This window comes from Megascapheus bottae, chromosome 16 (genome assembly GCF_031878675.1).
Source record: "Megascapheus bottae isolate mThoBot1 chromosome 16, mThoBot2.hap1, whole genome shotgun sequence".
Classification (NCBI taxonomy): Eukaryota; Metazoa; Chordata; class Mammalia; order Rodentia; family Geomyidae; genus Megascapheus; species Megascapheus bottae.
The window spans coordinates 2084889-2095022 of record NC_143524.1 but is presented as its reverse complement, the minus strand read 5'-3'; the positions used below and the strand labels follow the sequence as shown (position 1 = coordinate 2095022).

Here is a 10134-nt window from a genome sequence, read left to right as displayed (position 1 = left end):
GGCCACACCTCTCCCCTAAAGCCCACGCTGCTTCCATTAAAGCCAGGCTGGTTCTGAGGATCGCCCGTGTGCCCAGGGCTCTGTCCATCCATTCCCCGCCCTTCCTGATGCCACTCTCCAGCTGGCAGGGAGTGTCCCGCTGAAAGCCCCATTAGAGGCCCCGGGCAGAGCTGAAGTGCCAACCGCAACCTTCCCGCAAGGGCCCCGCACAGGAAGGCCCGCTGGGTCGGGTGGCAGGGTGGGCGGCAGGCAGGTGGCACCGCCCTCTGTGCGCATCTCCTCTGGTGTGGGCAGGGTCGTGGGCTTCTGGGCACGAGACTCAGCCGTCCTTGTACCGCAGGGGACCCCAGGACCAACTCAGCAGAGCAGCCGTCGCCCCCCCCACCCTGAGTCTCCAGACCACGTTCTGCGTCCATGATGGAAGGGGGAAATGGAGGCACGCCCGCGGAGTCCACCCACAGCCAGGAGGCGGACATGGCTTTTAACCTGGCAATTCTGTCCCTCACGGAGGTCGTCAGCCTGGGGGGCCTGCTGGGGAACGGGGTGGTGCTGTGGCTTCTCGGCCGCCATGTCTACCGGAACCCCTTCTCCATCTACCTCCTGGACGTGGCCTGTGCCGACCTCATTTTCCTGGCCTGCCACATGGTGGCCGTGGTCCCCGACTTGCTGCCGGGCCGGCTGGACTTCCCGGACTTTGTCCAGACCGCTCTGGCCATGCTGCGGTTTTTCTGTTACATCGTGGGCCTGGGCCTGCTGGCGGCCATTAGCACGGATCAGTGTCTGGATGCGCTCTTCCCGGCCTGGTACCTGTGCCGCCGGCCCCGCTACCTCACCACGGGCGTGTGCGCCTTCACCTGGGCGCTCTGCCTGCTGCTGGACCTGCTGCTCAGTGGCAGCTGCACCCGGGTCTTCGGGGAGCCGCGCCGCCAGCTGTGCGGGACGCTGTGGGTGGTGGTGGGCGCCCTGCTGGCCGTGCTCTGCTGCGCCCTGTGCGGGAGCAGCCTGCTCCTGCTGCTGTGGCTGGAGCGGGGTCCCCGGGGTCCCCAGCGCCCCCAGCCCCGCGGCTTCCCCGCCCTGGTCCTGCTGGCCACCCTCCTCTTCCTCTTCTGCGGCCTGCCCTTCGGCATCTACTGGCTGTCCCTGAGCCTGCACTGGCACATCCCTCCCCATTTCTACCATTTCAGCTTCCTCACGGCCGCCGTGCACAGCGCCAGCAAGCCTGCCGTCTACTTCTGCCTGGGCGGCGCCCACGGCCGGGGCCCTCGAGATCCCCTCCGGCTCATGCTCCAGCGGGCACTGGGGGATGAAGCAGAGCTGGGGGCCTGGAGGGAGGCCTCCCGCCACGGCCTGGTGGACATCACCGCCTGAGGCCCCGTGGATCCTGGCCACAGCCCACCGTGGGGAAGGGATGGCGTCAAAAGGGGGTTTGGGCTGATGAGTTTGCCCAGTGTCACAAGCTGTGGCCCCAGCAGGTTTCTGGGGAGACGTCTTTTAGGGAAATCTCCGGGCTCTTTCTCAAACACAGGAACTGAGCATGGCTCCCACAGCCTGATGAGCAGGCCAGACACCAGGTAGGGAGAGGCCCAGCCCCCCCCACACGGGCACGGGGTGCCCCCGTGGCTGCTCGGACCCCACGTGCAAATCAGAATAGCCCTAAAACTGGAGGCTCACCTAGGCATAGGGGAGTGAGACTCAGGGAGCCCTGGGTGACTGGGTCACAGGGGAAAAAAAAAAGTCCTCCAGACTCCATCTCCTATGCCAGGGCCAGCAGGGAGAGTATGCCTGGCTCCCTACCCCCTCCATGGGCCACCAGCAGAGGCAGCCCATAGCCCACCATAGGAAAAGCAGCCCACTGAATTCCTGAGCTATCCGGGGTCCACACTCCAGGGTCCACATTCCGGGGTCCACATTCCAGGGTCCACATTCTGGGGTCCACATTCAGGGGTCTACACTCCAGGGTCCACATTCCGGGGTCCACACTCCGGGGTCCACACTCCAGAGTCCACACGCCAGGGTCCACATTCAGGGTTCTACACTCCAGGGTCCACACTCCGGAGTCCACACTCCAGGGTCCACACTCCAGGGTCCACACTCCGGGGTCCACACTCCAGAGTCCACATTCCGGGGTCCACATTCTGGGGTCCACACTCCAGGGTCCACACTCCAGGGTCCACATTCCGGGGTCCACATTCCGGGGTCCACACTCCAGGGTCCACACTCCGGGGTCCTCACTCCGGGGTCTACACTCCAGGGTCCACATTCCGGGGTCCACACTCTGGGGTCCACATTCCGGGGTCCACACTCCAGAGTCCACACTCCGGGGTCCTCACTCCAGGGTCCACACTCCAGGGTCCACATTCTGGGGTCCACATTCTGGGGTCCACATTCCGGGGTCCACACTCGAGGGAGATTGGAGGCCTCATAGGTGGGCTTCCAGAGCAATTGTGCACCATTGTCATTCGGGCCCTTGTCCTAGGTGTACAGGCTTGGGTTTCGCTCATGTGACTTAGCTGGTGGTGACCATATCTCTAGGTGAGGCACTTGTGGTGGGGAGAAGAGGGGGAGAGCATCCCTGCCTATGTCCTGTGTGTCGCTGCTCCCAGCCCACAGCCATGGACTGCAGGGCAGGGCCCAGACCCTCAGCACTGGACAGCTCCCTGCCTGCAGCCTCTTCAGGAGTGGGTCTCGCTGTGGAGGGGCCTCCAAAAGAAACAGCTTCACCCCAGTGGTGGGCAAGCCTGTGCATGCAGATTCCTCGACTCACAGCCTGGGGGCCTGGGCTCCAGAGCTCCCCTCCTCTGGGTACCACGGCAAGTTACACGGCCCCCACTCGTGTCTCTGCTTCCTCATCTGTAGACTAAGGGCTACAAAACAAGTCCCAGTAGGATTTTATCATGTCTGGACACTCCAGCATCAAGTTCACAACACACAGATATCGGCCAGGGGTCTCCACCCCCTCCCTCAGGCCCAGGACCCACTGGGGCTGCTGTGGCAGGACAGAGTTCCCTGGGCCACAGCCACACCTTTAAGAAGCCACTGTGACCTGGTCCTTCCCACCGTGGGTCTCCAGCCTGTGTTCACGGGGGCAGGACAATGCCTTCACCACCCGTGGCCACCATGCCTTGCTGGGTGCCAGTGTGGAGCTTGGGTTTTGCTGGGCCCTGTGTCCACCATGGGGCGTGGCTGGCGGTCAGCCATGAGAAGCACAGCCGGGCCTCAGCCTGGAGGGGGAGCCCCACTCGGTTTCACAGCATTGCACAAGTCCTGCCTTTCCCTCTCAGCCCAGGTCCTTCCCTTCTGACCCAGAGTCCCATCACCATGCCGGGCTGCGGCAGACTCTGAGGATGTGAGGATAGCCAGGCCCCCGGGCTCTGCTCGGCTGTCTTCTTCCCCAGTTCTTCTACGTGGTCAATAAAGTGCTTGGGGCTCGGTTATTTTGATGAAGTACTGTTCTTTAAAATTATTGTGTCCTAAACGGAGGGCTGGTGGCTCACACCTATAATCCCAGCTACTCAGGAGGCTGCGTTCTGAGGGTCACACAGTTCCAAGCTAGCCTGGGTAGGAAAGTGTGAAACACCCATTTCTAATTAACCACCAGAAAGCTGGCTGTGGAGCTGTTTCTCAAGTAGCAGAGCACCAGGCTTGGTTGAAAAGGCCACGTGAGAGCACGAGGCCTTCAGTTCAAGCCCCAGTGCTGGAGCAAAACAAAAGACAAAGAAACAAAAAGTCACCTCTGGGTTTTCTGTCAGAGCCCTGGAAGGGAGCTGAAATGAAGCTCGTGGGCGGACAGGCGTGTGTGAGTTCATGTGCGCGCGCACACACACACACACACACACACACACACACACACACGTATGTGCACGCACACATGGTAGAGCAGCAGTCCCCAGCAGTGTGCAGTGTCCACCACAGCTGGGACTCCCCCAGTGGATGCCTCGCTGGTCACAGGGAGGATGGGCCTCGCTATAAGGGGCAGGAAGAAGGACAGCCACTGGCCTTATTCATCCAACACAAAGTATGCCCTGGACTGCTGGGGCCCAGTTACCATGACAACCGCTAAACCATCCGCCCTACCTGTGGCAGGAGATTCCCTCCACCCCACACACACACCTCCCTGTGTGGTGTGCAGAGAGGGGTCCTGCAGGGAGACCTGTGTCCACCTGTCCCGAAAGCCGTCCATCACCTCACCGTCAGCTGAGAGGTAGGAGGGTGTCAGAGCTTCGGAGGCCCCTGTACCAGTTTCGCTCAGGAACCAGGGGTGTTGGTTATCTGTGCCACCGAGGCTGGGCCACGTTCAGAGGCCTCGTGTCATGGAGGAACAATGGCAGGAGGGCCTCCTGCAGGCCCTGCCTGGCCACAGAGTGAGCCCGCTGCCACCCCCAGAGGTGCCCAGGCTCGGCGTGGCCTGTGGAAACCCCCTGTGGCTGGCAGTAATGGGCCACCCACCCCACAGCCGTGTGCCAGGGTGGCCACATGCAGGACACACACTGCCCTTGCCACAGAGCTTGCAGGCCCCGGGCTGGTGAGGGAAAGAACAGCATGTCAAAGCCATAGACAGGGGCCCGGTGAACCCGCAGGCCCCGGCCGCTGCCCTCCAGTGGCTGAATGGTTTTAAGCGCTTCCCAGCACCAGGGGCAGCCCTGACTCAGGACCTGTGGCCTGAGTGGCCTGGTGGCCCACTGGACAGCAGGTGAGAGGTGCCCACAGCCTTGGCCTCCCCACCATCCAGCACAGATGGGGTTAGTCCACCCCCGGCTGTGGACATCCGTGGACTCTGTGGTCTCCTTTGCCAGAGGCCTCTATTTCTCCACGTCATCAGTGTGCTTCCGCTGGATGTGTGGAAAACTTCTTTCCCGTGGTCTGGGCCACGTGGTGGCCATCTCATCTGCAAGAGAAGGGCTGCGAGGTTCTCGATACTTTGGAGGATGGGCAGAAGCAAAGGCCCTGAGCACGAGAGACACGAGCAATGTCTGTATGGCCCAAGGAGTGTCACGAGGGAGCCCGATCGCGGCCCCGACGACGGTACCTGGCCTCCAGGTGGGTAGAAGTATGCTAGGCAGAACCATGCCAATAGTGAGAGGCTCAGAGAGATGCAGGGCGGGCACTCCAACCAGCTGGCATCCACCAACTCATCCTGCCCAGGACCCTCACCTGCGGGCTGGAGGCTGCGTGGTCTCAGTCAGTATTTCTCTGCCATGTCCTGGCATTTGCCAACCCAATGCGGAATGAAGAGCTTATTCAGAACAGAGCACTTGGCTCTGCTGCAGCAGCGGACTCCAGGAGCCACATGGCAGTCACAGAGTCTGTCCGTCCGGGCCACAGACACACAGCCATTTTTGTGTGTGCCAGGCACGGGACATGAACTCCGGGAAGGTTCCTCAGCTTTTTTACTCAAGGAGGGCACTCTATACTTGAGGCAAAGCTCCACTTCCAGCTTTTTCATGCTTAATCCGAGACTTGCTTGCACAGGCTCACTTTAAACTGTGATTCTCCTATCCCATCCTCCCGATGATACGATTTCAGCTGTGAACCACCAGTGCTGGGCTTCACGTAGCCACTTCTGGCCACATGTGGAAACCCGAATGAATGTCGTGGGTCTTTGTAGGAAAGAGGCTAAGTCCTTGGCGTGGGTCCTCAGGGGTGGGGGCAGGGCAGGACTTGGTACTGTTCTCATGTGCATGTGTGCTCTCTATCCATGTGTGCCCGTGTGCACATCTGTGCGTGGGCATGCACATGCGTGCTTCTGTGTGTATGTGCACATGACCATGTGTGTCTATGTGGGCGTCTGCGTGTGCATGCATGTGCTGCCTGCGTGTATCTACGTGTGGGCGCGAACATGTGTGTACATGCATGTGCATGCATGTGCCTCTCTTGCTACAGTGAGCTCTACTTAGAAGGCGGACAGCTCCTCATCCCCGGCCCCAGGCCTGGTGCTGAGCCCACAGGGGTCAGGGCACATTTCAGAAGAAGGGCAAGTGGGCAGGGGATGGGGAGGAGGGAAAGTGGTAGAAAAATGTGGGAGGGAGTAACAGTGTTCAAGAAGAAATGTACTCACTGCCTTCCATGTGTAACCATAACTCCTCTGTGTATCACCCTCACAAGTAAATGAAGGACCCATGGAACACCGAAAGAGCCCCCCAGGAGGGTGGGGGTGCAGGTGCCTGGCCACGCTGAGCGAACTGCCCTGAGTGCCCGCAGGCGCCTTTCCTGCTCAGCTTCCTGACCTCCTCTCACCTGCAGGGACGGGCGATGTCCTGTGAGGACGAAGCAAGTGCATCCTGTCCAGCAGGGCTCGCGTGGCCCCGGGCACACGTGGGTATCCATATGTTCCTTTCTGGCCAGACTGCAGCATCTGCTTGGTCCTACAGTCGCCAAGGACCACGTTCTAGCACTAAATCCCAATCTGTTGCTGTGCTGCGCTGCGCTTTCTTGAATCTGTCTCTCTGTCTCAATATCATCCTAGAATACGTGGCATGCTGTGCTTCTCAATTTTCCCTCCCTGATGGGCGAGGAGGAAGGAAAGGGCAGCCCACACTATCAGTGACAACATAAGCTCTTTACCACACCCTCCCAGTTCTAGGGAACTGGCAGCTGGACACTGGGTCCAGCCAGCCAAGCCCCAGGAGACACTGCAGGATTTGGGGCCCTGGAAGACCCCCAGGCAGGGACTGCAGACAGAAAACTGGGGACAAACTGCCCTGGCAGCCACAGAGACACTTGTTCCTGCCCCTCCGACTTCCCACACTCCTGCAGGCGCCTCTGCTCTTGGCTGGACTCTCAGGTGGACAGGGCAGCTCGCAGGACCTCGGAGAGGGACCCAGTGCGCAAGGTGGGTGGAGGAAGGGGGCCTGGGCAACTGCTGGTGTAAAGCTCTGGGTCTGCTATGGTAGCAACTGGGGTCTCCATTTTGAGCCCACCGTGGGACCCTCCCCACCCCACCAGAGCCCTGCCCTGTGCCAGCTTCACCCAGCCTCGCCCAGCCTCTGTGCAGGGTCCAGTTAGCCCCCTGTGTGCCCTGGGGAAACTGAGATCCAGATAGGAGAGAGATCTGTCCCCTGTCACCACCATGACACCAGCGTCCAGCTCCCAGACCCGACTGCCAGCCGGCCAGGAGGTCATCTCAGCCTCGTGAGAATGCTGAGGAGGCTGGAGCACAGGTGCAGGACACAGTGGATCAGAGGCTCGGGGCCTGGGCCGAGCTGGCGAGGGCAGTCCAGGGCTTCTCAGCCCAAGGAGAGGTGGGGATGAAGACGCAAGGGCTTCTGCGTTTGACCTGTCTCTGACGCCACTTCTCTCTTACCCCTCTGTCTCGCTCATTCTGTTTCTCTGCTCCTGTCTCCATCTCTATTGCTATCCCACCCATCCCGAGTCTCCTCTCTCCCCACCCTTTTTTTTTTTTTTTTTTTTTTTTTTTTGCTAGTCCTGGAGCTTGAACTCAGGGCGTGGACACTGTCCCTGAGTTTTTGGCTCAAGACTAGCACTCTACCATTTGAGCCACAGCTCCACTTCTGGCTTTTTGGAATAGTTTATTGAGAATAAGAGTCTAACAGAGTTTTCTACCCTGGCTAAGTTCAAACCAAGATCGTCCAATCTCAGTCTCCTGGGTACCTAGTGTTACAGGTGTGAGCCACCGCTTCTCTCGCCTTTTTCTTCCTTCTTTTTCCCCACTCTCTCCATCCCCCTTCCCCATTCGCCTCTCTCCCCCTTTCCCCCTCCAGCCCTTCCTCTTTCTTTCTTATTTTTCCCTCATCTCTTAGTATCTCCAGGTAAGCACCCACCCAGAAAGCCACACAGATACAAGTCACGTTGAAACGAGCAAGATTTAATGTCCAAAGCAGACAGGCCAATCTCCTGCGGGACGGAGAAGAGAAAAGTGCTCTCAGGCAAGGGAGCAGGGGGTTGAGGAGCAGGGAAGGGGCTGGGAACTGGAAATCTCTGTGATTGCAGCTGGACAATGGAGATACCAGCCAGGCAGGGCCAAACATCCTCTGCTGGCTTATCACCAGGAAAACATCCTATATCCGGCGCTTAGCCAAGACAATCCATTCTGCAGCCAGCCCATAACCAGGGGAAGCACTCTGAATTGGGGTGCATAGTCAAATGTGGCACCTTGCGTCTGGACACTAGAAATGACCGGGAATGAGCCCCGGGACCGAGGTGACCTCATGTTGTTGACGCAGTTGGGGCCGGGGGTAGGTAAAAATGGGTGACTGTGGCCAGGCCTTGCCTGCAGGTGTCCCAAGATGAAGGCTGTCAACTTGAAATGTGACAAATATGCCTACACCCCACCTCTCTCTTCTCTGTCTCTGCCTCCCTCCCTCCCTCCTTCCCTCCCTTCCTGCCTCCCTCCCTCCCTCCCATCTCCCCATCCCCTCCAGTTGCTTTGCCTCTGCAGCCCCTCTGACCCCAGGGCCTGAGTCGTGCTGCCTCCCAGCAGACCCAAAGCAGTATCCTGAGGTGGGCTGCTGTTCTGGAAACATCCATGGATGGCAGGGGCCAGCATTTCCCCTGGGGACTCCCAGCAGCCACCAGTGCTCATGTACACTTCTCTAGCACGGGACCCAGGCCCTGCCACACCTCTCCAGCGTCTCTAGAGTGGTTTTCCTGCTGGAGCGAGGGCCTTGCCCAGGGCTGGCAGTGGTGGGGGAAGCTGGGCCCCCCCCTCCCAGGCCCCCCTCCCCCTCCCCTTCCCAGCATCCTCCAGGGCGTCTCTGCCCATCCTGGGCCCCACACTGGGTGCCAGGTCTTCACCTGCTAGAGATCCTCAGGGGTGGGTGGGAGCCCCTCAGAGAGCCCCTCCCCTGTGTGGATGACCCCACACCCTTCCCGGGGAGCTCTGCCTGGCAGTCCCCAGGGAATCTGTGCACCTCGGTCCATTCAGCCAGGAGCATGGGAACCGTCCCTCACAGCCGTGGGGGCACCAGGCAGACCAACTGAGGGGCTAGGGAGCTGAGCACCGGGCAGAGAGTCCCCACTGCCCCCCACCCCCACTCCTGCTCCCTGCGTTCCCCTGCAGTGATGCTGGCACCGAGCATCTGTCCCCTCTTTTGCAGGGTCACCCAGAGCGCACCCTGGGCCGGCCAGGATGACGAATGTCCTCCACCCCTGGGCAACCTTCAACAGCGCCGCCTTCTATACCACCCTGGCCCTCAGCGTGGCGGGTGCCCTGGGCAACGCGCTCCTGCTCTGGAACTTCGCTTTCCACATCAGGAAGGGCGCCCTCAACCTCTACCTGCTGAACCTGGCCGCGGCCGACCTCCTGTTCCTCTCCTGCCACGCGGGCTTCTCCTGCGCCCGGCTCCTCCGGGGCTCGGCCGACAGCACGCTCTCCTTCGTGATCACCTTTCTGTGGTTCTCGGTCGGGCTGTGGCTGCTGGCCTGCCTCTGCCTGGAGGGCTGGCTCTTCAGCCTGGCCTGCTACCAGCGCCATCGCCCCCGGATCACCTCCCACGCCCTCTGTGTGCTGGCCTGGGTGCTCGCCCCGCCGGCTGTGCTGCTGCCTGCCCGGGCCTGCGGCCTGCTGACCGCGGGCACTAGCTGGCTGGCCTGCCTCCGCTACTCTGTGGTCAGCATCGTCTGGCTGCTGGCCCTGGTGTGTGTGGGCTTCGGAGCCACCCTGATCCTTGTCATCTGCACCACCCCGAGCCAGCGCCCCAAGTTTTACAGCATTGTCTGGAGCTCTAGCCTTCTGCTCCTTGTCTGCCGCCTGCCACTGGCCATCTGCTGGAGCCTGCGGCCGCTCCTGACCTTCCTGCTCTCCTCCCTGGCCCCGCTGGCCACGCTGCTGGCCTGCATGGACAGCAGCTGCAAGCCCCTCCTGTACCTGCTGGTGGGGAGGCAGCTGGGGGAGCGAGAGGCGCTGGGGATGGTCCTGCAGAGGGCGCTGAGCCACGACACCCAGCGGCGCCTGGCTGCGCCTGCCCCTGCCCATGGCCCACCCGTAGAGGCTGGCCAGCCTCCCGCCTGCCCTCCCACCTGTAATCAGATGCCGCTGGGGACTCCGGGGGACCCTTCCCTTCCCTTGGCTCTTGCCATGGGGAGCACAGGACCAGACAGAGCAGGAAGACAGAGCCTTGCTCTCTCCCGTGCCGAATGTACGAGGACAGGGCGAGCAAGAGATTGAGGCCAGGGAGG

At 61.0% G+C, this 10134-nt stretch overlaps 2 protein-coding genes across 2 annotated transcripts; both read left to right on the top strand.

Moving 5' to 3' along the window:
- Positions 1–417: 417 nt before the first annotated feature.
- On the top strand, positions 418–1368 carry Mrgpre (MAS related GPR family member E). The gene has a single exon (XM_090348642.1). The coding sequence runs from the start codon at positions 418–420 to the stop codon at positions 1366–1368; it is 951 nt and encodes a 316-aa protein (XP_090204768.1).
- Positions 1369–6773: 5405 nt separating this feature from the next.
- Mrgprg (MAS related GPR family member G) lies at positions 6774–10123 on the top strand. The gene is made up of 2 exons (XM_090348624.1): positions 6774–6829; positions 9054–10123. The coding sequence occupies exon 2, from the start codon at positions 9086–9088 to the stop codon at positions 10121–10123; it is 1038 nt and encodes a 345-aa protein (XP_090204750.1). The 5' UTR covers positions 6774–6829; positions 9054–9085.
- The last annotated feature ends 11 nt before the right edge of the window (positions 10124–10134 follow it).